General features: G+C 52.2%; 1 protein-coding gene across 1 annotated transcript; it reads right to left on the bottom strand.

Annotated features, from left to right (window-relative positions):
• Positions 1–1,412: 1,412 nt before the first annotated feature.
• Positions 1,413–16,655, bottom strand: SLC35F6 (solute carrier family 35 member F6). Its single transcript, XM_068984432.1, has 6 exons — positions 16,550–16,655; positions 6,544–6,616; positions 5,291–5,462; positions 4,657–4,869; positions 3,867–3,977; positions 1,413–1,975 (listed from the first exon to the last, which is right to left on the bottom strand). Exons 1-6 carry the CDS (start codon positions 16,624–16,626, stop codon positions 1,506–1,508), a joined length of 1,116 nt encoding a protein of 371 aa, XP_068840533.1. The 5' UTR covers positions 16,627–16,655; the 3' UTR covers positions 1,413–1,505.
• Positions 16,656–23,197: the final 6,542 nt, after the last annotated feature.

Raw genomic sequence — 23,197 nt, 5'->3', positions numbered from 1 at the left:
TTCCCTTTGTTTTTTAAAAATAAAACCCCTGAAACAACACTGTAAGCCCCCCACGCAGCTGTAGTCCCCACCTCCTCCCTCCTGTGATATACACCGTGGCCCAGAGGAGCTCAGGGACCCCTGAGACTCAGAGCTGGGGGTACAGGATTGGTAAGAACCTGCTGGATCCCCACAGCCTGAAGGCTTTGTTGGTCAGAGAATCCTTCCCCATGATCTATTTTAAGGAAGGCATTTGGTGTTTCGTTTTCATGATCGAGCTGCTCAGGGGAGTGAACTGAGGCTCCAGAAACTACCACAGAGTGAGGACCACTGGAAAGAAGGGGTGCTCAGCTCCCTGGGGTCCCTGCTACCAGTTCCCTCTCTTCAGGGGTGGGTTACCTGGAGGACAAGAGCACAGGATGTACCCCCGCCCAAAGATCCCAGAGACACTCGTATCGTAGCTGGGGCCACAGGTTTGGAATCAGGCAATCCGCACTTGGAATACTGGCTCCATGAGGACATCACCTGACCTTCTCTGGGCCATAGTTTTCTCATCCGCATCTGCCTGTGCAGGCTGTTATGCACTAACACGCACCTGGGATAGCAGCATCACTCTGAATGGTAGACTCCTGGGAGACCCATCACCCTGGAGGGCTCTCCATGGAGTGGGGGTGCTGGGGGTGGAGCTGAGGCCCAAATGCCCTCGACACCCCAGCCTGCCCCTCGGTCATGTAGCTGCACGGCCAGAGCCCTGGGCAGGAGAGCCCTTTGGCCAAACAACTTAAAACTCTGGTACTCAGCTTCCTCAGCTTTAAAATGGAAGCTGAATGAATCAGAGTTCATAAAAACTGTTATCAAGGGCTGCCTGGAAACCCCCCGTAATCTCTCCAAGGTGGGGAGGCCCGGGGGTGTGACCGAGGAGGAGGAGCACCGTGGGCAGGAGGCATTTCCAATAAACGGGCTGTTCCTCCTTCCCCGGGTTGGTCCTACACCATGGACACCTTGTACAGAGCAGGATGCCAAGGCCCAGAAGAATCTGGTACAGGGCTGCGGAGCACACAGCATTTGCAGCAAGACCCCAGCTGAAACTTCAGTCTCCAGAGTTAGGGAATATCTTACAAGTTTTAGAAAACAGAGTGCTTAGTTCTGGTAGAATTTGCTCACTGACCTCTCTTCCTGGGAGAACCACATTTAGCTTATGACTTAAGAGGAAGCCCTAGGGCTGCTTCAATTCTACCCCATGATTTAGCTCTAGTATTCCAGGGGATCTGGGGGTCTGGGGAAGACTGGCAGGGGTTGGGCATGGCACTCAGGCCTCAGAGGGGGCTGGGTAACACCTCTCTGCACAGGCTGGTGACAAAGGAAGACCTGGATGTTGTGGCAGTGGCTGCCCTGGGTGGGGGTCAGTGGGGAGGGGGCGGGGTGAGGCCTTGGGGACAAAGCACTTGAGGTTCACCAGCCCATGTGGCCTCAGCCTCAGGAGGAACAAGGAGCATCCGGGTGGCGGCAGAGGCCCCGCAGGAGGCTCAGCTGGCATTGTTGATGGCAGTCCGAGAGCCCCCCAGCAGCCTCTCATGCTCACCCTCCTCAGCCGGGGCCCGGCCCCTGGACAGGCGGGCCAGCAGTGGGCGGTGCAGCCCATTGTAGAGGGCAGTGCCTGCCAGGAGGATGAGGAAGCCGAGGATCTGCAGCGGGTGGAAAGCCTCCCAGCCCAGCGCCAGGCTCAGCGCCCAGATGACAACGGTGCGCAGGCTGTCCAGCACCATGCGAGTGGTGGCACTCAGCTCCTTGGTGACACTGATGCCCGCGAAGTTGAAGAAGGCGATGCTGCTGATGTTGCCCAGCAGCGCCAGCGCGATGAGTGGCTGTCGGCCCACCTGGCAGAAGGCATCCAGCGCATCCTCCAGGGTACCGCGAGGGTTTCCGCTGAAGGAGCCGGCGGGGATGTAGTACATGGGTACCAGCAGCAAGGAGAGGATCACGAAGCCAAAGAGGCCTGCGGGAGTGGAGGGAGCACATCAGGTTCTCTGCTGGGGCCCTCGTCCTGCCCTGCCAGGGCTCCGCTGACCTCTGGCCACCCCTGCCAAGCCGCCCTTAAACCAGCTCCTTCCTTTCAGGTCCTGGAGGCATCCTGCTCGTTAGAAACTCAAGACTGCCTACTGAACGGGCCCTGGCTGCCCCTTCTCCACTTTTAACCTGTGTTTCCTGACTGGACCAAGAACAGGAAATACACTTTATATTGTGACCAGTGCACAGTCGTGCACACTGCCACAAAACAGCTATCCTTACAACATACAATGCTGACGTTTTTTAAAATTCGGTTCTATTCACTGACAGAAGGATTGGCTGGCTCCACGCACTACATTGCTCTCCCAAGTGTGGAGAAGCACAGCTCATTCAGTGCCATTGGTCTGTGACAAGGAGCTAGACTGGAATGTAAATTAAGGCACTGCTTCACTCGGAAGTAGTTTCCCTGGTGTCTCAGATGGTAAAGAATCCACCTGCAATGCAGGAGACCTGGGTTCAACACCTGGGTGGGGAAGATCCCTTGAAGGAGGAAATGGCTACCCACTCCAGTATTCTTGCCTGGAGAATCCTCATGGACAGAGGAGCCTGGCAGGCTACAGTCTGTGAGGTCGCAAAGAGTCTGACCCGACTGAGCGACTAACGCTTTTACTTTCACTCTGAAAGTCATGCTTTTTTGAAAAAAAATAAGTGGAAGCGATCAGTGTGCTGGATGACACAGTCGATTTAGGTGGTTCACATCTGTTGTAAGCCCTCGGCTCACAGTGCACCAGGCACAACCAGCTCCCTGAGGAGACCAAGGTCACACCTTGATTGCATTGCTCTAATCCACCCTGTTAGTTTTATATTTTTAAAGCACTGATTTTGATTTACTTTCCTGCTCAAAACCCTTTGGTAGTTTTTCCCTGCCTGTCATTTAAGATTGAAATCTGCTTGCCTGATGTTCAAGGTTCTCTACAATGTGGCCCTGACATATTCAATCCCTGGTTATTTCCCCAACATCAAATGTGTACCCCTACCCAAACTATTCCTCACTGGTTTCCAAACTCATGTCCAGCTCCCCACATCTCCTCTGTGTATGCAGTTCCCTCCTTCCCACTCTTGCCTGCTGAAACCTGCAGCTCGAATGCCACCTTCCCTGGGCCATGACACTCAGATATGCTTGGCAAGTGAACTATCCCTTGAGTAACAGTGGACTGAATGCTCCTTTCTTGGTCAGTTCCAGGAAGTGGTCGGCTTCCCTAAAGTGTGGCTTGCATCTTATTCATCTTCATCTCTGTTCTCCTTTAGCTCCAGGCTGAGTGCACGGCACGTGTCAGAGTAGCTGAGGGCTGAAGAATTGATGCTTTTGAACTGTGGTGTTGGAGAAGACTCTTGAGAGTCCCTTGGACTGCAAGGAGATCCAACCAGTCCATTCTGAAGGAGATCAGCCCTGGGATTTCTTTGGAAGGAATGATGCTGAAGCTGAAACTCCAGTACTTTGGCCACCTCATGCGAAGAGTTGATTCATTGGAAAAGACTCTGATGCTGGGAGGGATTGGGGGCAGGAGGAGAAGGGGACGGCAGAGGATGAGATGGCTGGATGGCATCACTGACTCGATGGACGTGAGTCTGAGTGAACCCTGGGAGTTGGTGATGAACAGGGAGGCCTGGCGTGTTGCGATTCATGGGGTCGCAAAGAGTCGGACACGACTGAGCGACTGAACTGAACTGAACGTGGTGAAGGGAAGGATGGGAGGTGGCAGGCTCACCCCTCCCAGAGGTCCCCAGCACCCACCAGGCCCTCACCACGTTCTCTCCACGTGCCACCCTGCAGGGCTCACCCACCCAGCGCCCTCCCGCCAGCCCGTGTTCACACGCACCCTCTGTGCCGACCGCCCGCAGTGGGTGCACATTGTGCCTGTACACGAACTTCTCTTCCAGCACCATCTGGATGGAGACGATGATCTGGGCCATGATGATCAACAGGTCCCCTGTGGGGAAAAGAGGGGCCCAGGGTGAGGCCAGGGCTCGGGGAGACAGCTCCCTCAGGGATGGAACAGCTCCCCATGGCCCCTGACTCTGCAGGACATCCCTGAGCCTGATCTCCTGGCCCCTGAGGGGTGGGCAGGCCAAGAGGGCAGGCACTGTCACCGCCCCTCTCGGGTGAGGCTCCAGAAGGCCCGGGGGTCTGAGGGCTGCACAACTCGGGTTAAGTGGGTCTTTTGAGAAGCAATGGGGTTCGAAATGGACATTTCTGGCTTAATTCTGCCTCTGAGGGACCAAGGTGGCACTTCACAGTAAAACTGCTGCAGGCCTTCCTTTCTGGGACCGTAAGACTGACAGTGATGCCGAGCACAGTGCAGAGTGCCAGCTGATGACTGGGTAAGTGCTCAGTAAACATTCATGGGTTTCCTCTCCTGGATTCTGTAGGTTGTGTGGCTGTAAGTAAATGTAGCCCTCTCCCTCTCCCTCTCTGATCTCCCCAATCCTTACCCACCCCTCTCATGCTGCTTGGCCCTGCTTGCTCCCGTCACCTCCAGAGCAGGTGCAGGTCAACAGCAGGTACCCCACACACCCTCCCCTGAGGCCTGGCAGGCAGCAGAGCCTATCAAATGCTTTTTCCCCTGACTCCGTGCGGGGCAACCCCTGGACGCCTGTCCCCGGCCATACCTGTGATCACTTCGCTGAGCTTATGCTGGCTGTCGTGCTTGCTCAGGAGGTCGGCCAGGCCCACCACCACCAGCCCGGCAATGGTCGCAAGGATGCCCAGCCACTGGCTCAGCGCCAGCCTCCGTCCCAGGAAGGCCACCGAGAACAGGCCTGTGAAGATGATCACAGCTCCCCGCAGCATCTGGAAGCTGGAGGCACTGGTCATGTTCAGGGCTGGGAGAGGAGAGATGTGTGATGTGAGCTCCTGAGGGCCCGGTTGCTCTGTTCACTGAGGTGTCCTCAAGGCTGAAGGCAGGCCTGACACGTGCTAAGTACTCAGCGAATGCTGGTGGTATGTGTGTGTGTAAAGGGGTGTGAGTGTGTGTAAAGGGGGAGCTGAAGATGAGTTGATGAGGATGAGACAGACGATGAGATGGTTGGATGGCATCACTGACTCAATGGACATGAGTTTGAGAAAACTCCAGGACTTGGTGATGGACAGGGAGGTCTGGCATGCTGCAGTCCATGCAAAGAGTCGGACACGACTGAGCTACTGAACTGAACTGAAGTTGAGCTGGGGGTGGGGGAGGCTCTTTCACCAGCATCCCCCTGGGGCCACAGTTTGAGCCCTTGGCAGCCTGGCCTGGCGACTCACCCACATACATGATGCTGGTCCCTGTCATGTCGCAGAGGGCTGGGGGCAGGAAAAGGAGAGGGTTGAAGGGCTGTTGGGGATCTGCGCTGGTGTCTGAGTGCCACGCAGCTCTGCACCGGAGTAGGTAGAAGGCGGCCAGGCAGGAGAACTCTCCCAGGAACATGCCCACTGCCTGCAGGGACGGAACCAGGACAGTTCAGAGCTGGAAGGAGGTTCACCTGCAACTAATTTTTTTTTTTTTTTTCTTTTGGCCATGCCACACGGTTTTGGGTTTCCCTGGTGGCTCAGATGGTAAAGAATCTGACTGCAATGCAGGAGACCCAGGTTTGATCCCTGCGTTGGGAAGATCCCTTGGAGAATGGAATGGCTACCCACTCCAGTATTCTTGCCTGGAGAATTCCATGGACAGAGGAGCCTGGTGGGCTACAGTCCATGGGGTGGCAAAAAGTCAGACATGACTAAGCAACTAACAGTTTACACGGTTTTGGGATCTTAGTTCCCTGACCAGACATCAAACCCATGCCTTTGGCAGTGAAAACAGAGTCCTAACAATTGGACCACCAGGGAAGTCCCATAACAAAATTTAAAAAAAATCATCTTTCTTCAAGTAAGAGTTTACCTATAAACCCAACATGTAAAACAGATAAACGCAGAGCTCCTGTGTGGGAGCTGCCTCCTATGTCCACTCCTTAGCTCCTCAGACACCTCGATGGAAACCCTAAGGCTATAGAGCCTGGCCGAAAACCCACCAGTCTAGGCCACTTCCCAGTCAAGTTCCAGATGGAGAAACTGAGACCCTGAGAGGCTCAAGGATTTATTTAAGGTCACAGAGCAAGTTGCTGGCAGAACTGAGGCTGAAATTTGTCTCACCCCCTTCCTAGTCCAGCAATAAGGTACCTTTCATTGATGGTGCCTGCCCTGTCCTAGTGGGTCTGGGCTCCCCATAGCTGGAGAGCAGGCTTTACTAGGGATTGATTTTTCCAAATGGGTCCTGACTTTGTTGTGGTGAGGGCTGGCCTCACGGTGTCCAGGACATGACCACGCACCAGGACTTGTACAGGCCTCCTACGGGGAACAGGGCCTTTGGCCCCTTCCAGGGACACCCCACACCTTGGCCTGTGTTCTGGGGAGGGAGACAGAGAAGTAGGGCGCAAGGGAGGACTCCACTTCTAGGACAGGAAACAGCAAGGCCTCATGGGGGGACCTGCCCTGAGCCCTGGTAGACAGAGCTGGGAGAGAAGAGGCACAGATACCTGGAGGAAGGGATGCTGAAAGCTGTGTTCCTGGCTCCCTCCACAGCCTGGGGCCACGAAGTTGTCCGCCCACCTGCAGCAGACAGAGAGAAGGTCAAACCCTGCAGTGCACGGGTTCTCCCACCTGGTCCCAGGCCTCCAGAGAGCTCACGCCTCCTGATGCCAAGAGGCCAGACTTAGGGGACTTGGCCCAGAGTGGGGTTCCCCCTTGAAGGGGCTAGTCTTCACGGTAAGCAGTCTTCACTTGGGAGTTGGGACAGAAAGTGGGGGCCTGGGTACCTTTAGCTGAAATCTCATGAACCGCTAGCAGAAATTTAGCATTTCTTCAAATTATAAATATACTATTGCAGGACCTACAACTGTCACACATGGAAATCACAGCTATTCTCATTTTCACATTCAAGTCATTGTAGATACTGTTAGGTATCATACTCATCACTAGTCAAAAATTACAGTAATTAGACCCACTGCTTAGAGAAGGCAATGGCACCCCACTCCAGTGTTCTTGCCTGGAGAATCCCAAGAATGGAGGAGCCTGGTAGGCTGCCATCTATGGGGTCGCACAGAGTAGAACATGACTAAAGCAACTTAGCAGCAGCAGCAGACCCACTGCTTATAATTTCATGTGTTAAGAAGTGCATGCACATACCTGTTACTATATTATAAACTGGCTTTTTTAATGTCTGGATAATCTTATTTCAATGCAATTAGCTTTTTCTGTAATCCTTGGGGTTTTATTTGCACACTTCAAATCACTACTCTAGGCTTCACCAGACTATCAAAGGACCTGTGCTCAAAAAATGTCGAGTCCCTGGTCTGCAGGTCACATGGGCCCTGGGAAACGGCCACCTGACATTGACCGCCCGGTCACCTTCACATAACCTGAAGGGTCTGGCCGGGTTTTCTAGCAGTGGCTTAGAAGCAGGTGGCAAGGACACGGCGCTGTGGAGTGGCCTGCGAGCCAGTGCCCAGCAGATGGGCTGACTCTGGCATGTGGCCCCACCGAGTCCAGAACATGTCACGGCACAGTGCTCTGGGCAGCTGCTACCAACCATTCCGCACTGACCAACGTCTGTCACCGAAGCTTTTGCCCCTGAATTTCACTTTCACTGGGCTGTGTTATATCCCTGGGATCGAATCTCTCATCTGAAAGCCCTTCATATATTTGGAGATGTTTCCACCTTCTGATCTTCCTGGTGGCTCAGACGGTAAAGTGTCTGAATGCAATGTGGGAGACCCGGGTTCGATTCCTGGGTTGGGAAGATCCCCTGGAGAAGGAAATGGCAATCCATTCCAGCACTCTTGCCTGGAAAATCCCATGGACGGAGGAGCCTGATAGGCTACAGTCCTTGGGGTTGCAAAGAGTTGGACGCGACTAAGCAACTTCACTTTCACTTTCACTTTCCACCTTTTCAATCTTCTGGTTAAGCAGCCCCAGCCCTTGGTAACCTTTCCTTCCCTGGCTGCTGACTTCTGGAAGTGCTCCAGTGGGCCCAAGCCCAGACCGAAGGCATATGATCTGGCCTGGATGGAGCTGGGCAACAGGGAGGCCCCTCCCACTTGTTGGACATCCTGGTTAGTTGACCTGGCTTGGACTGTATCTACCATATCACACTGCTGACTGAGGTCAACACAGACCTAGGGCCACTTTCTGTAGGCCATTGACCTGCCTATGCTTCCCCCACCCCAAACCATAGCACCCCATGCATAGGCAGTGGCTATCTTTAAAGTATAAGGCTTAAGTGTGTATGTGTGTGTGTTAAGTCACTTCAGTTGTGTCTGACTCTGCAACCCTATGGGCCATAAGGTCACCAGGCTCCTCTGTCCATGGGATTCTCCAGGCAAGAATACTGGAGTGGACTGCCACTTCCTACATGAAGGGATCTTCCTGACCTAGGGATCTAACCCACGTCTCTTGCATCTCCTGTGCTGGCAGGCAGGTTCTTTACCACTAGCGCCACCTGGGACTTCTGAAATGTCTTTCCTAACAACATCTGTCAAGAGCAGCTACACTGTGATCCCGACCTGTCCTGCAGCTCCTCTCTGCACAAGCCTCAGCTCCCAGAGGGCAGGGAAGCCTTCTGCCTCCTGTGCCCAGAGCAGGGGCCACTCCACTTGCAGGTCTGGGTTTGACAAAGATCCTGAACCAGGGAGACCCGGGTTCGGTCCCTGGGTTGCGGAGATCCCCTAGAGAAGGAAATGGCAACCCACTCCTGTATTCTTGTCTGGAGAATCCCCATGGACAAGAGGAACCGGTGGGCTATAGTCCATGGGGTCGTAAAGAGTCGGACACGGCTGAGCCAGGAACACACACAAGGCAGGGCTTCTCTGGGAGCTCTTTCCCACAGCCTGGGGCAAGGGCATAATGCCCAGATGCAGGCAGCAGGCAGGGCGGGCTGAGCGGTGATGGTAGCACGAAGTGGAAGGGAGAGACCACATCTACAAAGAAATCTGAACACATCCTAGGGCGAGTGAACAAAACCGGGCTATGGCAGACTTATCTCAAGGTGAGAGACCCCATCCACTCCCAAAGATGTGAGGAGGGACGTTAGGAACAGTGCTTGCTTGGGAACAGTGGAGGTCAAAGGGGAGCTGATGGGCCCTTAAGGAGAAGTGCTGATGTGCCTGGTTGGGAATGCAGAGGAAATCTGGGTTTGGGGATCAGGATGTAACCAGACCCAGTACCAAAGGGGCAAAGAAAGCCCTCACTTAGGACAGAAACTGCCTGTTCTCCAAGGGGTCTCATTTCTGCCTGATCTGCAGTAGATTCTACTCGGGGATCCCTCCCCAAGCAGGACAGGACCCGGAACGTGGGCCAGCCACCACCTGCATGGCCTACCCAGGTAGCCCACTCTCCAGCCAGACTCATTGTCACAGACAGAGCCCTGGCGGAGGGCCTGGGTGAGGCAGCTGAGTGAAACAGAGAGAAGCAGGGAGAGTGAAGAGGTCAAGCTTTACCAAGGGCACAGAGACAACGGCCCTGGAGTGAGTGAGCAGGTCAGAGAGAGAGTTCCCAGGGCTCCTCCAGGAGGAACAGGGGAGGTCTTGCCAAGTTCACGGTCAACCAGAAGCCTAGGACAAGGGCTGGTATGAAAGCCCCTTCTCTCTTCTGGGGCCACACCCAGAGCACAGACTGGCAGGCTCAAGAAGACCCCGATCTGGTGGTGGGGCCACCTCCTGGGACTCCCGCTGGGCTACTGCCTGCACACCTGACAGTCACAACTCAACATCTGTGTGACTTTCTGGTCCCACAATCACTGTCACTAGAGAGGATGTGAGCTCAGCATCCAGTAACTTCCACAGCTTTCTTTGCTCCTAGAATCTTATTATACACAAGTTTAAACAGTTTGGGTTGCATGAATGGACTTCTAGACGCCACTAGACAAATAGCCAGGTGGTGACTACAGTCCAAATGCACGGTGCTAATTTGCTACCTGGTCTGAGTCGCCCCCTGCTGGTGGGACCAGCCAGGCCTCCCCTTCCCTAGGGATGGGCACCTCGAGGAGCGCTGGAAGGCTGGTGCTAAGCCTCCTCCCCTCCCCTGGTGCTGTCTCCTTTCTCCAAGGGTTAGGTCTGAAGATCATGGCATCTGGTCCCATCACTTCATGGGAATACATGGGGAAACAGTAGAAACAGTGTCAGACTTTATTTTGGGGGGCTCCAAAATCACTGCAGATTGCAGCCATGAAATTAAAGACACTTACTCCTTGGAAGAAGAGTTATGACCAACCTAGATAGTATATTCAAAAGCAGAGACATTACTTTGCCGACTAAGGTCCGTCTAGTCCAGGCTATGCTTTTTCCTGTGGTCATGTATGGATGTGAGAGTTGGACAGTGCAGAAGGCTGAGCGCCGAAGAATTGATGCTTTTGAACTGTAGTGTTGGAGAAGACTCTTCAGAGTCCCTTGGACTGCAAGGAGATCCAACCAGTCCATTCTGAAGGAGATCAACCCTGGGATTTCTTTGGAAGGAATGATGCTAAAGCTGAAACTCCAGTACTTTGGCCACCTCATGCGAAGAGTTGACTCACTGGAAAAGACTCTGATGCTGGGAGGGATTGAGGGCAGGAGGAGAAGGGGACGACAGAGGATGAGATGGCTGGATGGCATCACTGACTCGATGGATGTGAGTCTGAGTGAACTCCGGGAGATGGTGATGGACAGGGAGGTCTGGCATGCTGCGATTCATGGGGTCGCAAAGAGTCAGACACGACTGAGCAACTGAACTGAACTGAACAGGCTGGACTGGGCAGGTTCCCAGCAGGGGAAATGGAATCTTTTTGTATCTGAGGGACTGGGGCAGGCTTACAGCCCCAGGGATTAGGTGTCAGGACACGCTGCCCCACCCAGCCTCTTGGGGCCAGGGAGGAGTTCAGGCCTGCAGTCACTTTGGGAAGGAGTCAGGCTTCCCAACTTGGCCCTGGGAAAGGTTTGGCTCACTGCGCAGTCACAGAAGCCCTCAGGTAGCACAGAACAATGGCCAAAACCAGCCCTAGCTCATCTGGGGGTGACGTCAGTGACTCTCCAATGGGATAGCACTTGTCTCCTTGAAAAACACTTCCCTAACGTGTATTTATAAATGCACAGTTCACTGTGTACTGACTTTGTACCAGACCTGTACTTCTCCTTGAACTGGCTGAGCACTTCACGTGGGCTGTGTGGTTCAAGTCTCATAACAAGGACCCTCATTTTAGAGACGGGGACTTTAGGCCTTGGGCGGGAGAGAGCCGTTTCAGCCTCATACAGTTAATGGGTGGATCTAGGCCCAAACCCACCTGCTTGAACTTATTTTCAGAAAGGGAGGCAGAATATATGGAAAGGTCAGACTTCAGATTTTTGAATGTTACAGGTTGGATGAGTTATAGATTTCTCACCTATAAAATGGGGATAATGATGCCAACACTGATGAACTCGCAAAAGTAGTAAATAAGACATAAAAGACCTGGCAGATGGCAGGGAGTCAATAAAAGTTCTTTTCTGTCTCTTCTCCCTCTTTCTCCTCTGCTGTTGTAATGCCAAAGATGAAGCTTAACAGTGCTATGAAGACCTACAGGACCTTTTAGAACTAACACCAAAAAAAAAAAAAAGATGTCTTTGTCATCACAGGGGGCTGGAATACAGAAAGAGGAAGTCAGGAGATATCTGGAGTAACAGGCAAGTTTGGCCTTGGAATACAAAATGAAGCCGGACAAAGGCTAAGAGTTTCGCCAAGAGAATGCACTGGTCATAGCAAACACCCTCTTCCAACAATACAAGAGACAACTCTACACATAGACATCACTATATGATTAATACTGAAATCAGATTGATTATATTCTTTGTAGCCGAAGATGGAGAAGCTCTATACTGTCAGCAAAAACAAGACGGGGAGCTGACAGTGGCTCAGATCACGAACTCCTTGCAAAATTTTCCTCTGGGCCGGGTGGGTGTGGCCCCAGCTCCGCTCCACCTGAAGGCTTCCAGGGAGTGTCCCTCCTCTGCGACCCATCCTGCAGGACAGCTGGAGGGCCACAGAGTGACGAAAGAGGACAAACTCGGCCATCATCCCAAGAAGCTCCTAGTGTCACAGATGAGAAACCCAGGGGCCAGAGAGGGCTTGGGCACACGGGGAAGTTCTAGTGCCCATGAGCCCCCACCCTCTGCTCTGCGCTCCTTCCTCAACACCGAGCACCTTCTTCCTCCTAATCCTTCCCACTTCCCTGGCTGAGGTGGGGCAAAGGTCAGCCCTGCAGGTGGGCCCTCCACTCTCTGGACACTCTTTTCTGGGCATAGCCATGGTCCCTAGGGCAGGAGGCCTGTGGGGACCCAGGAGGCTCAGGCTGAGGCCACATGAGGAAGTGCCTCCCACTGGCAGAAGCGGGTTTCCTTGAGTTCCCTGGGCCTCAGAGGGCTGTGAGGTGGGCTTCCCTTCCTGGGGGATGAGTCATGCTGGCGTGGCCTGGCCCAGTCGAAACTCCAAGCTCAGCATTCCCAGAGGTGTGTGTGTGTGTGTGTCTGCGTGGGGCTGGGGGTTGCGGTCAGAGGCTGAGGAAGTGGCTGGTGTGGCTTCCTCGGATCCATCAGTTGTGTGTCCCCTTCCCGCAGAATCCACGCCATTTCTGCTCATATCCTGGTAAGTCAGCCTCTTTCTCCTGCTCCGGACCTTAAGAAGAGCCCCAGGGCTTCTCCACCCTCTGGGATGTCATAGCAGGTGGCTCATGTGGTAAGAAATGATGACAGCCCTTCCTTCTCTTAAGGATAAGAAGACTCTCCTCAGGAGCTCTTACAGCACGTGTAAGAGGTGGGGCAGGGATTCTGTACCCATTTTATAGATGAAACTGAAGTTTGGAGAGACCCAGTGACTCACCTAATCCCACAGCTGCCAAACCACATGCTCTCTCCTCTCCTACACTGCCCTCCCCACTGCAGGCTTTCTCCAGATTTCAGGCTTTCTCCAGCCGGCTTTAACCCCTTGGAAGCAATTATCCTGTGCTGCTCACAGGGCTGGGGGGTGGGGCAGCTGCCAAGGCGAGAAAGTCAGAGAACAAACAGAAAGGAGATTGATAGCCCTTCCCCAACTGAGGCCCATGATCCCAGGCCCCCTGCCCCCTTCCTACAGGGTCCCAGGACCCAGCGGGTCTGGTGGCTGGAGAACACGGCCCCATGGGCCCTTCACTGGGGGGTGGGCTTCACAGCCTGCAGAAGTTTAGGAAGGGAGCTGAGCCTTCCTGAGTGAGCATCTACTTGACCCTGGCTCTTTACGTGCAGAACCCCAGGTGGATTCAGGAGGATGCGGTTCCAAAAGGCGCAATGGTTCAGGCAGACAGCTCCACACAGTGCCAGGGGAGGCCGAAATGTCTGTTCTCTAGGAGGCGCACCAGCAGAAGGCCTGGTAGTGGGGGGAAGTAGCCACAGAAAGGAGAAGGGAGGGGACCTCTGCCCACACCCAAGGGCCTGCCTGATCCATGACTTTCCCTTCTGCACGCAGGTGACCCCCAGCCCAGCCCAGGCAGGCTGACTCCTTGCAAGGCACCCAACCCTCCCGAGTGGGCAGTGACCACCTCCAGCCGACAGCTGACCTATGGTCGCAGTAGAGCAGCAGCCTACTTCCTCATCCGCGGTCTTCAGTCCTCCCAAGAAGCCGAGGAGGGAAACACCATGCTCACTCGACAGCCCAGACACTGCAAAAGGCTACTAGAGACTCTAAACCTGAACCCTGAGTGAGCGCTGGGACAGAGGCTTCAGATGCTTGCCACCCGGCCCCAGAGCGAAGGCACTCCAATGGCAGGGAGGGGAGATGCCCCTGATAGGGTTACAGCGTCCACAGGCACATGCTTGTCTGTTTTTGTCCAGGGAGGTGTAAGAGGAAGCCCCAAGGAAGAGGAAGTTTGACGGACTGGACCAAAATGCTGAGACCTAGGTTCTAGACACCAACCAGCTGAATCACATACACAAAAACTTTTCTTGGGAACTTGACTGTAAATTGTGGGGATTAGAATGGATAACTTCTATGTTTCTAACAACTCTAAATGTCCCTGAGAATGACTAGAGAAGTCCCCAGCTTCATTCACATTGGAGGTTAAGAGTATGGATTCTAGAACCAGACTACCTAGGCTCAAATACAAACTCTGCCACTTCATAGCTCAGTTGAACTTGGGCAAGCAAGTTCCTCTTTCCAGAATCTCACTTTCCTTATCCAGGGCCAAGATATGTATCTACCTCATAGGGTGATTATGAGAATTCATTAACTCATGAAAGGTGGCTGGGGCAGGACCTGGTACATGCTATTCTCTGTCTGGGTATTAGCTAGTTAGCACTTACTTGCTGTGGTCACATTTCCGTCTGTCTGTCCCTGCTGGAAACTGGAGGTCAGAGTGTGATTTCAAATCGATAACCCCATCAGGATGTACACCACTGCTTTCCCGTGTTCTTTCTCTGAGAGCATTCTTCTCATAGTCTGGCCTCAGAACGCTGCTGAGGGTCCAATACTAGGGCCTGTCACAGGTAGGGAGGCTCCTGAAAAGCCCCACATCAGGTCACAGGCAAAGGCTGGGTCCCTACCTGGAAGCCTCTTTCTGGCCTCTCAGGTAGCCTCCAGGGGCAAAGCCTCCTGGGGCTGAGGATCCTCTGGTTTCTCACCAGACTGGTTTGGACCTCTTTAAGGAAGGAGCTGAGTCGGCACAGGTAACCTCAGTAGTAACTCAGCTCTCCTTGGGGACAGTGACCACGGCCGATCACAGCCACCCTGTAAGCACCTGACTGAGGGCTTGGCTTGTGGGACTGATGGACAGTTCTGCGGCCTTCAGATCCTAACAGAGATGGAAGACCTCAGGTGGAGTTTCCTCTACAGCTAAGGGCTCAGCAAGAGGAGCACCCTTCAGGAGGCCTCAGGGCCCAGGAGCCCAGCACAAGACACAGACATGGCTGGCCAGAGCCCAGTGGGAGAGACAGGTGGGGCCCACCCAGAGGTCCACTTTCCTGTGGAGAAGGGAGGACACTGTGCTTGTCAAGCATGTACACATCTCATCCACTGCAGATTCTAAGCATCTCAAAGGCCAGGACCTTCTCTTGGTCACTTCTGTCTTCTTCCCTGAGTCTAGGCAGTGGCTCCCATACTGTAAGTACCTTATACATGTCTGAAGAATTGAACAGAAGACCTCTCTCCCAGACCTCTCTTCTGGGGCATTTCTCACATCACTGACGTAGTGTGCTGGGGAAAATCACTCTAGAAAATGAGTAAGATACAACCATCCCCACCACCCCATGGGCCTGGGGCACAGCCCTCAGGGTGACTGGGGTGACTCTCCTTTGCTTCGAGCCTGGCAAGACCCAGGTGGAAGTGAGGTCTGACTGGGAGAGGGTCACTGTCTACTGTCCTCCACATGCACCTTGGAATTGGCTCAGAGAAAGGCTGGGCTCTGGGAATTGGGGCTCTTGGTGGGCAGAGAGGCAGGAAGGCCCGGTGCCGAGCTAGGGACAGAGAAAGAGCCAAAGGGCCATCAAGAGAAGGGGCTGCCTCTCGGGGCCTCCTGCCTGTTATAAATAGGAGACTGTGCTCGGTCCCTCAGCCTCATGACAGCCCCAGGTCATCAACTCACAACCTTCTGAGGACTGTCCTTATGGGCCCATGAGCACCACGCCCTCTGACATCAGAGCAGAACCACCGCCCGCCCCCCTCAGCTCCACCGCCTGCCACCCTGTCTGGGTTAACAACAGTCCTGTTCTCCCACGCAGAAGCCCAGGAGTGACTATTTGATCCTGTGGGTCAGGCCTTGTGGTTTCACTTTGCTCGTGGTCTCTCCCACCTGGCCCTTCCCTTCCCACCTCACCTCCACCTCCAAGGTCCCCTCATCTGTTCTGCAGCAGCCCTGCAGTGGTTTTCCCTCCAGCAAATTACTTTTCACCTTGACCACCAGGTTCACTGAATCACTTTCTCAAAAGCCTCTCTTTGATTGTGGGATAAAATCTAGCCTGGGCATTTGAAGCGAGTTACAATCCCCTTAGATCTTGCCGCTCCTGCCTCGAGGTTCCACCACAGCAGAAATTCCACCCAAGCTTCAAGGTCCAGTTGAAACCAGTTCTCCAGGAGGGGCCCATGGAACACCCCCTACTCTGTCATCGCAGCCCTCCATGCTCACGGGTCACTCGGCTAACGTGGCATCTATCGTAGCCCTCCCTGGCCCACAGCTCCTGGAGGGCCGCGCCCCACCTTGGAAGGGGCAGCAGAGAAGAATGCCCTCCTATTAAAGATGTTGAGTTGGAAAGTGACTGGTTGGGATTAAAGCGGGGGCTCGGATCTCCAGCCAGGACACTGCTTGCTCCTCCTCGCATTCCCTGGTGCCTTGCACCTCTTGGGTGGTCCATGAACTGCGTGAACCGACCAGAGAAACTGAGCTGGCTGGTGAGGCCAGGAAATGACAGCCGCGAAGGGGGAGGGTGCAGGAGGAGGGCGGGGGTCGCCAGCGCCCCTGCGGGCGGCTGCAGACCCTACCGAGCCCCAACCCCTCCCGGCCAGGCCCGGACTCACTTTGCCGAGAGCGTGTTGATGGAGCCGGTGACGAGCATGAGCCCGGCCAGGAACAGCTGGTACTTGGTCCAGGCCATGGCGGCGGATGCGGGGAGCGCGATACTAGACGGACCCCCCGCAATCTCCGCGCTCGTTCGAGATGGTAGCTCGCTACCCGGTCACCCGGGGATCTCGGGCGCGAGCGCTTCCGGGCCGGGAGTCACGTGACTCGAAAAGGCCCCGCCCCGCGCCGGCTCTCTCCGCCCCCAGGGAGGGCTCGGGGCCCAGGCGTCTACGCCCGTGATCTCGGTGCGGGTGCTCTCCCGGACGGGATTTGCTAGCGCTGGTCCCCACAGAGTGACTGGCAAGTCACGGCCCCAGGTGCAAAAGAGGCCCCTCTGCAAAAGAGGCTGATGGGACAATGCAATGACATTGCGTCCGTGGATGTTAGAGCGCTCTGTAAACCCTTTAGGAAAATGGAGCTGAACAATGTCAGAGGCAAACTACAAAGTAGAAACGCCCCGCGTGGGAATCTCGTCTCTGCAGGGTACCCAGGGAACTCCCAGGAGGCCTGAGACTAGTGCCTAGAGATCCCAACCCTTGGTGTGGCTCACATCTTCCAGAAAAGTGGTGTAAGAGTAGTTCCTGCTCCCTGGGAGACCATTTTGTAACAAAGGAAGCTAAATTGAAAGAAGCCAAGTGGCTCGCTTTTGATCACACTACCGAGTAATGGAGGGGGAGTTTGCACGCAGATTCTTCAGTGTCCCCCAGATCTGTGCCTGCTGCTAAGCTCTTCCACCAGTCTCAATCCACTGCTCCTCCCTGGATTCCTGGGATCCTGCTCAGGGGTTTATGTGCAAAGGCGTCCCAGCTTTTGAAGTCCTACACCTGGTTCTCAGCTCCCAGCCACCCTCTGTCCTCACCTCTTGGTCTGTCTGTAGCCCATGCTCGTGTCATACCACAGGCTGGAGCTCAAGGCCTTGGAGGACCTGCTTCAGACCCAGTGAGGACATTGCCTCATCACTGCAGATCTTGTTGCTAGAGCTGCGGAGATGGGGCCTGCCTGCCCACTCCTCCTGCCTGCCCTAAGACTGCCTTGACCTTGTGAAGATGACCAGTGTTGAATCAGGAAAAACTCTCAAGGGGCTGGACCAGGAAGACCCAATAGAGAAGGTGTATAAGTGGGATTTGGGGCAATAGTGGGAGGTCACAGGATAGAGGGGAAGGGCTGTCCCACAGGGGAGAATGGCAGTGCCTTTGCCCAGAAGGCATGGGCATGGAGTATGGGTGTATGTGGGCATGGAGTGTGTCTGGGACCCACAGATGATCTGGGAACTTTCATACAATGTGGCCTGTTCTTTTCAGTCAGTGGGGAAGTTGAGAGATGCAGAAAGAGGTTTCTTCTGTGCTTATCTTCAACACCACCACCAGTTTCAGGTAAAGGGATTACTTCAGTTTTCCAGAAATACTGAGTGAGATGCTGGGGCGTGTAGAGATGAATGAATTTCTGTCCCAAGGAGTAGACCAACTCGGTCCACACCAGCTGCATAGCCCATCCCTGTGGGCTATGACACTCATTGTTCAGCTCAATTGTTCAGCTGTGGCACACTTGGGGGCTCTGGACTGTTCTCCCCGTGTGTATCAAGCCAAGGACACTGTCTTGAAACAAACATTACTAATGATTAGTGGTGTCATCAGCCCGGCATGATGTCACTAGTAGCACAGTCTTTGTCTCCACAGTCACATCATAAAATGAATTTTAATTTATTATGATGTTCTGCTGCTGCTGCTGCTAAGTCGCATCAGTCGTGTCTGACTCTGTGCAACCCCATAGACGGCAGCCCAGCAGGGTCCCCCGTCCCTAGGATTCTCCAGGCAAGATGTTCTGATCATTCATCAAATTGCTGCCTCTGGAGTCAGGAGACAAAAGGATTTATGGGCAAATACACTTGGAATCCTCTAAGTGCCAAGCCCAGAGCTGGGGAAGGGACCCCAAAGACAAGCAGGAGACCTCAAGGAGTTGGGATTTCACAGAGGAGAGCAGTGAGTTCACCAGTCACCATGCAGCAACGTGAAGATGTGTAAGAGGCAGTGTCCGTCACTCAGTCGGGGCCAGCTCTTTGCGACCCTGTGGACTGTGGCCCCCAGGTTCCTCTGTCCATGGGATTCTCCAGGCAAGAATACTGGAGTGGGTAGCCATTCTCTTCTCCACAGGACCTCCCCGACCCAGGGATCGAATCTGGGTCTTCCACATTGCAGGCAGATTCTTTACCATCTGAGCCCACCAAGGAAGCCTGTAAAAGGCAGACAGGATTGTGGAAGGGAGGGATCCCCAGAGAGGGGTGGGAGTAAGGGCATGACAGTGACAATCAGAGCTGTCCTGGAACAGCCACCCAGTCTGTGCCAAGAGTTTGACCTCTGTGACCTCAGTTTTCACAGTAACCCCATGTGCTAGAATTCAGGGGAGCTTTGAGCAGGGGCTTGAAGAATGAGCAGATTTGCTCCAGGTGTAGAAAAGGGTCGTTCCAGACAGAAGCAACCACGTGGACACTCGAGGGGTCGGAAGCCAGTGACCTACAATGAGGTTCCAAGTGTCTGCAGGTCTGGCTAGACTATACTTTCCATGGTAGAAAGTAACGTTGACATTAGTGACCCCAGGTAGCAGCAAGGCTTGGGACCTCAGAAGATTGGAATTCTGAGAAAAGTAAAGAGGAATCAGGGTGGATATTGTGGACAAAGAATGTAACTTGCCATTTCAGGAAATGGTGGCCATAAAGCCACCCTCCCCCACCCCCCACCCTCCGCCATCTGCACCCTGAGGGGATTCAGTTTGGAGAAAAACAGGATGCTGGCCCTCTGTGGTTAAGGTGCGCATCAAAGGAATAATTTCAATAAGCCCAGACGCCTGCATTGCCCCATACAAAGTAAAGCACTAAAATCATTAACTTGAGGTGTCTGGTTTTTTTGTGTATGTGTGATTAGGAGGATTAATGTTAACATTAGGATTAATGTTCAACCACAGGTTTTTTGGTTTTTGTTTTCCCCAGCAAAAACTATATATTCTGGCTCCTCCTTACCTTTAAGGAACAGTTCCTCAGAGCTATCCAAGAATCTGATTCCCAGGCTACAGTCATCAGGAAGTTCATCAAATAAAGTTCTCAGTTTTTAGGTTGGATGTGTGTGTGCGCGTGTGTGCGTGCGCTCTTTTTTCAACTGACGATATGTTCATACACTGGCTTTGCAAAATCTTTCAGATTGTTATTTGATGAAATTTAGGGGTAGAGCTTCAGGTGTATTTTTGTTGCAGTGAAAAGGTAAAAGAGGTAAAATGGTAAAATGAATTTTTCTTTCCTTCCCTTTCCTGAGAACAAAGAAGATAAAGAGAATAGTGAGCAGGCCTGATCATTCCTAGTTTTTACTTTAACTGTTCATAATCTGTAGTCTAGAACTAAGCTTGCTTTTCTCAAAACTAACGACACTATGTAACTTACATCCTCCACCTAACTCCCCCAGACTGCAGGAGCTACATTCTGCACCTGTTATCTTTTAACTCTATGCTAATTACATCCTGTACCTGGTGCTTACCTTTACCCCAGACCACTCTGTGTGGTCAGAAAGAAGGCTGAAGTACAATAAACTAGAGACAAGGGACCCAGTTACCAGGGTTACCTAACGTAAGCTCTGACTGTTTTGAGACAAAGCAAGAAGAACGCAAGACCTTCACAACTTCAAGCCTCATCATTTACCCTAAAACCACAAGACCCAGGCTGTACAAAGTCTCTCCATTCCCCTCGGAGGTGGAAGGCAGTTCCTGAGGCACTGGTCTGCTGTGTTCTCCCCTCAGCTGGCTGAGGATTAAAGCCATCTCTCTGTTTCCTCCAAACTCTGCCTCCGTACTTTTTGTTCCACTTCAGTGGGCAGAGAAAGAAAGCCAAGATTATGGCAGTAACCTTTTGGATGCAAATTTGCCTCATGATTTTGTAAGTCCTGATTTCCTGGGTTCAGTAACATGTTCCCAAACGAGCCACAGATGTTGTTAATACTGGGTACTTGGCCTGGATCTCTGCCCTCCTAAATTTCTGGGGAGATCTGGTGTCCTTGAGGATGCTGCTTAGGGAAGCCAGTGAGGACTTTGGTGGCTGGGGACAGTGGCGATGGATAGGTAAGGTGAGGTGGGGCAGGGAGATTAGGGGCCCTCTGGGGCTTCCTCTCTTCCATTCTGAACCTTTACAAAGTCAAAGGTGGGTAAACCTTTTTTGGGTGGTGGTCTTGACCATCAGAGAAGCAGTTGTCCTCTAATTGTTCAGTTTTTACTGTCTTGATTAAAGACTTCAGGTTGCCCAAAGATCACCTAGAGTTACATGAAAGGGGGCAAATGTAGCAAATTTCAGCAAAGGGAGGAAATTTACTGAGCATTAGGGCTTCCAACGGAGAAGGCAATGGCAACCCACTCCAGTACTCTTGCCTGGAAAATCCCATGGGTGGAGGAGCCTGGTAGGGTGCAGTCCATGGAGTCGCTAAGAGTCGGGCACTACTGAGCGACTTCACTTTCACTTTTCACTTTCATGCATTGGAGAAGGAAATGGCAACCCACTCCAATATTCTTGCCTGGTACTACTGCGGGCAGGAATCCCTCAGAAGAAATGGAGTAGCCATCATGGTCAACAAAAGAGTCTGAAATGCAGTACTTGGATGCAATCTCAAAAACGACAGAAAGATCTCTGTTTGTCTCCAAGGCAAACCATTCAATATCACAGTTATCCAAGTCTATGCCCCAACCAGTAACGCTGAAGAAACTGAAGTTGATCGGTTTTATGAAGACCTACAAGACCTTTTAGAACTAACACCCAAAAAAGATGTCCTTTTCATTATAGGGGACTGGAATGCAAAAGTAGGAAGTCAAGAAACACCTGGAGTAACAGGCAAATTTGGCCTTGGAATGCGCAATGAAGCAGGACAAAGACTAATAGAGTTTTGCCAAGAAAATGCACTGGTCATAGCAAACACTCTCTTCCAACAACACAAGAGAAGACTCTACACATGGACATCACCAGATGGTCAACACCAAAATCAGATTGATTATATTCTTTGCAGCCAAAGATGGAGAAGCTCTATACAGTCAACAAAAACAAGACCAGGAGCTGACTGTGGCTCAGATCATGAACTCCTTATTGCCAAATTCAGACTTAAATTGAAGAAAGTAGGGAAAACCGCTAGACCATTCAAGTATGACCTAAATCAAATCCCTTATGATTATACAGTGGAAGTGAGAAATAGATTTAAGTGCCTAGATCTGATAGATAGAGTGCCTGATGAACTATGGAATGAGGTTTGTGACATTGTACAGGAGACAGGGATCAAGACCATCCCCATGGAAAAGAAATGCAAAAAAGCAAAATGGCTGTCTGGGGAGGCCTTACAAATAGCTGTGAAAAGAAGAGAGGCAAAAAGCAAAGAAGAAAAGGAAAGATATAACCATCTGAATGCAGAGTTCCAAAGAATAGCAAGAAGAGATAAGAAAGCCTTCTTCAGCGATCAATGCAAAGAAATAGAGGAAAAGAACAGAATGGGAAAGACTAGAGATCTCTTCAAGAAAATTAGAGATACCAAGGGAACATTTCATGCAAAAATGGGCTTGATAAAGGACAGAAATGGTATAGACCTAACAGAAGCAGAAGATATTAAGAAGAGGTGGCAAGAATACACGGAAGAAGTGTACAAAAAAGATCTTCATGACCCAGATAATCATGATGATGTGATCACTAATCTAGAACCAGACATCTTGGAATGTGAAGTCGAGTGGGCCTTAGAAAGCATCACTACGAACAAAGCTAGTGGAGGTGATGGAATTCCAGTTGAGCTGTTTCAAATCCTGAAAGATGATGCTGTGAAAGTGCTGCACTCAATATGCCAGCAAATGTGGAAAACTCAGCAATGGCCACAGGACTGGAAAAGGTCAGTTTTCATTCCAATTCCAAAGAAAGGCAATGCAAAAGAATGCTCAAACTACTGCAAAATTGCACTCATCACATGCTAGTAAAGTAATGCTTAAAATTCTGCAAGCCAGGCTTCAGCAATACGTGAACCGTGAACTCCCTGATGTTCAAGCTGGTTTTAGAAAAGGCAGAGGCAGTCTATGTCTGACGCAGGATGCAGCATGCTTGGGGCTGGTGCATGGGGATGACCCACAGAGATGTTATGGGGAGGGAGGTGGGAGGGGGGTTCATGTTTGGGAACACATGTAAGAATTAAAGATTTTAAAATTAAAAAAAAAAAAATAGAAAAGGCAGAGGAACCAGAGATCAAATTGCCAACATCCTCTGGATCATGGAAAAAGCAAGAGAGTTCCAGAAAAAATCTCTTTCTGCTTGATTGACTATGCCAAAGCCTTTGACTGTGTGGATCACAATCAACTGTGGAAAATTCTGAAAGAGATGGGAATACCAGACCACCTAACCTGCCTCTTGAGAAATCTGTATGCAGGTCAGGAAGCAACAGTTAGAACTGGACATGGAACAACAGACTGGTTCCAAATAGGAAAAGGAGTACGTCAAGGCTGTATATTGTCACCCTGCTTATTTAACTTATATGCAGAGTACATCATGAGAAATGCTGGACTGGAAGAAACACAAGCTGGAATCAAGATTGCCAGGAGAAATATCAATAACC

The sequence above is a fragment of the Capricornis sumatraensis genome, chromosome 1 (assembly GCF_032405125.1).
Source record: "Capricornis sumatraensis isolate serow.1 chromosome 1, serow.2, whole genome shotgun sequence".
NCBI classification, from domain to species: Eukaryota; Metazoa; Chordata; class Mammalia; order Artiodactyla; family Bovidae; genus Capricornis; species Capricornis sumatraensis.
This window is presented reverse-complemented; position numbering and strand designations above follow the sequence as displayed.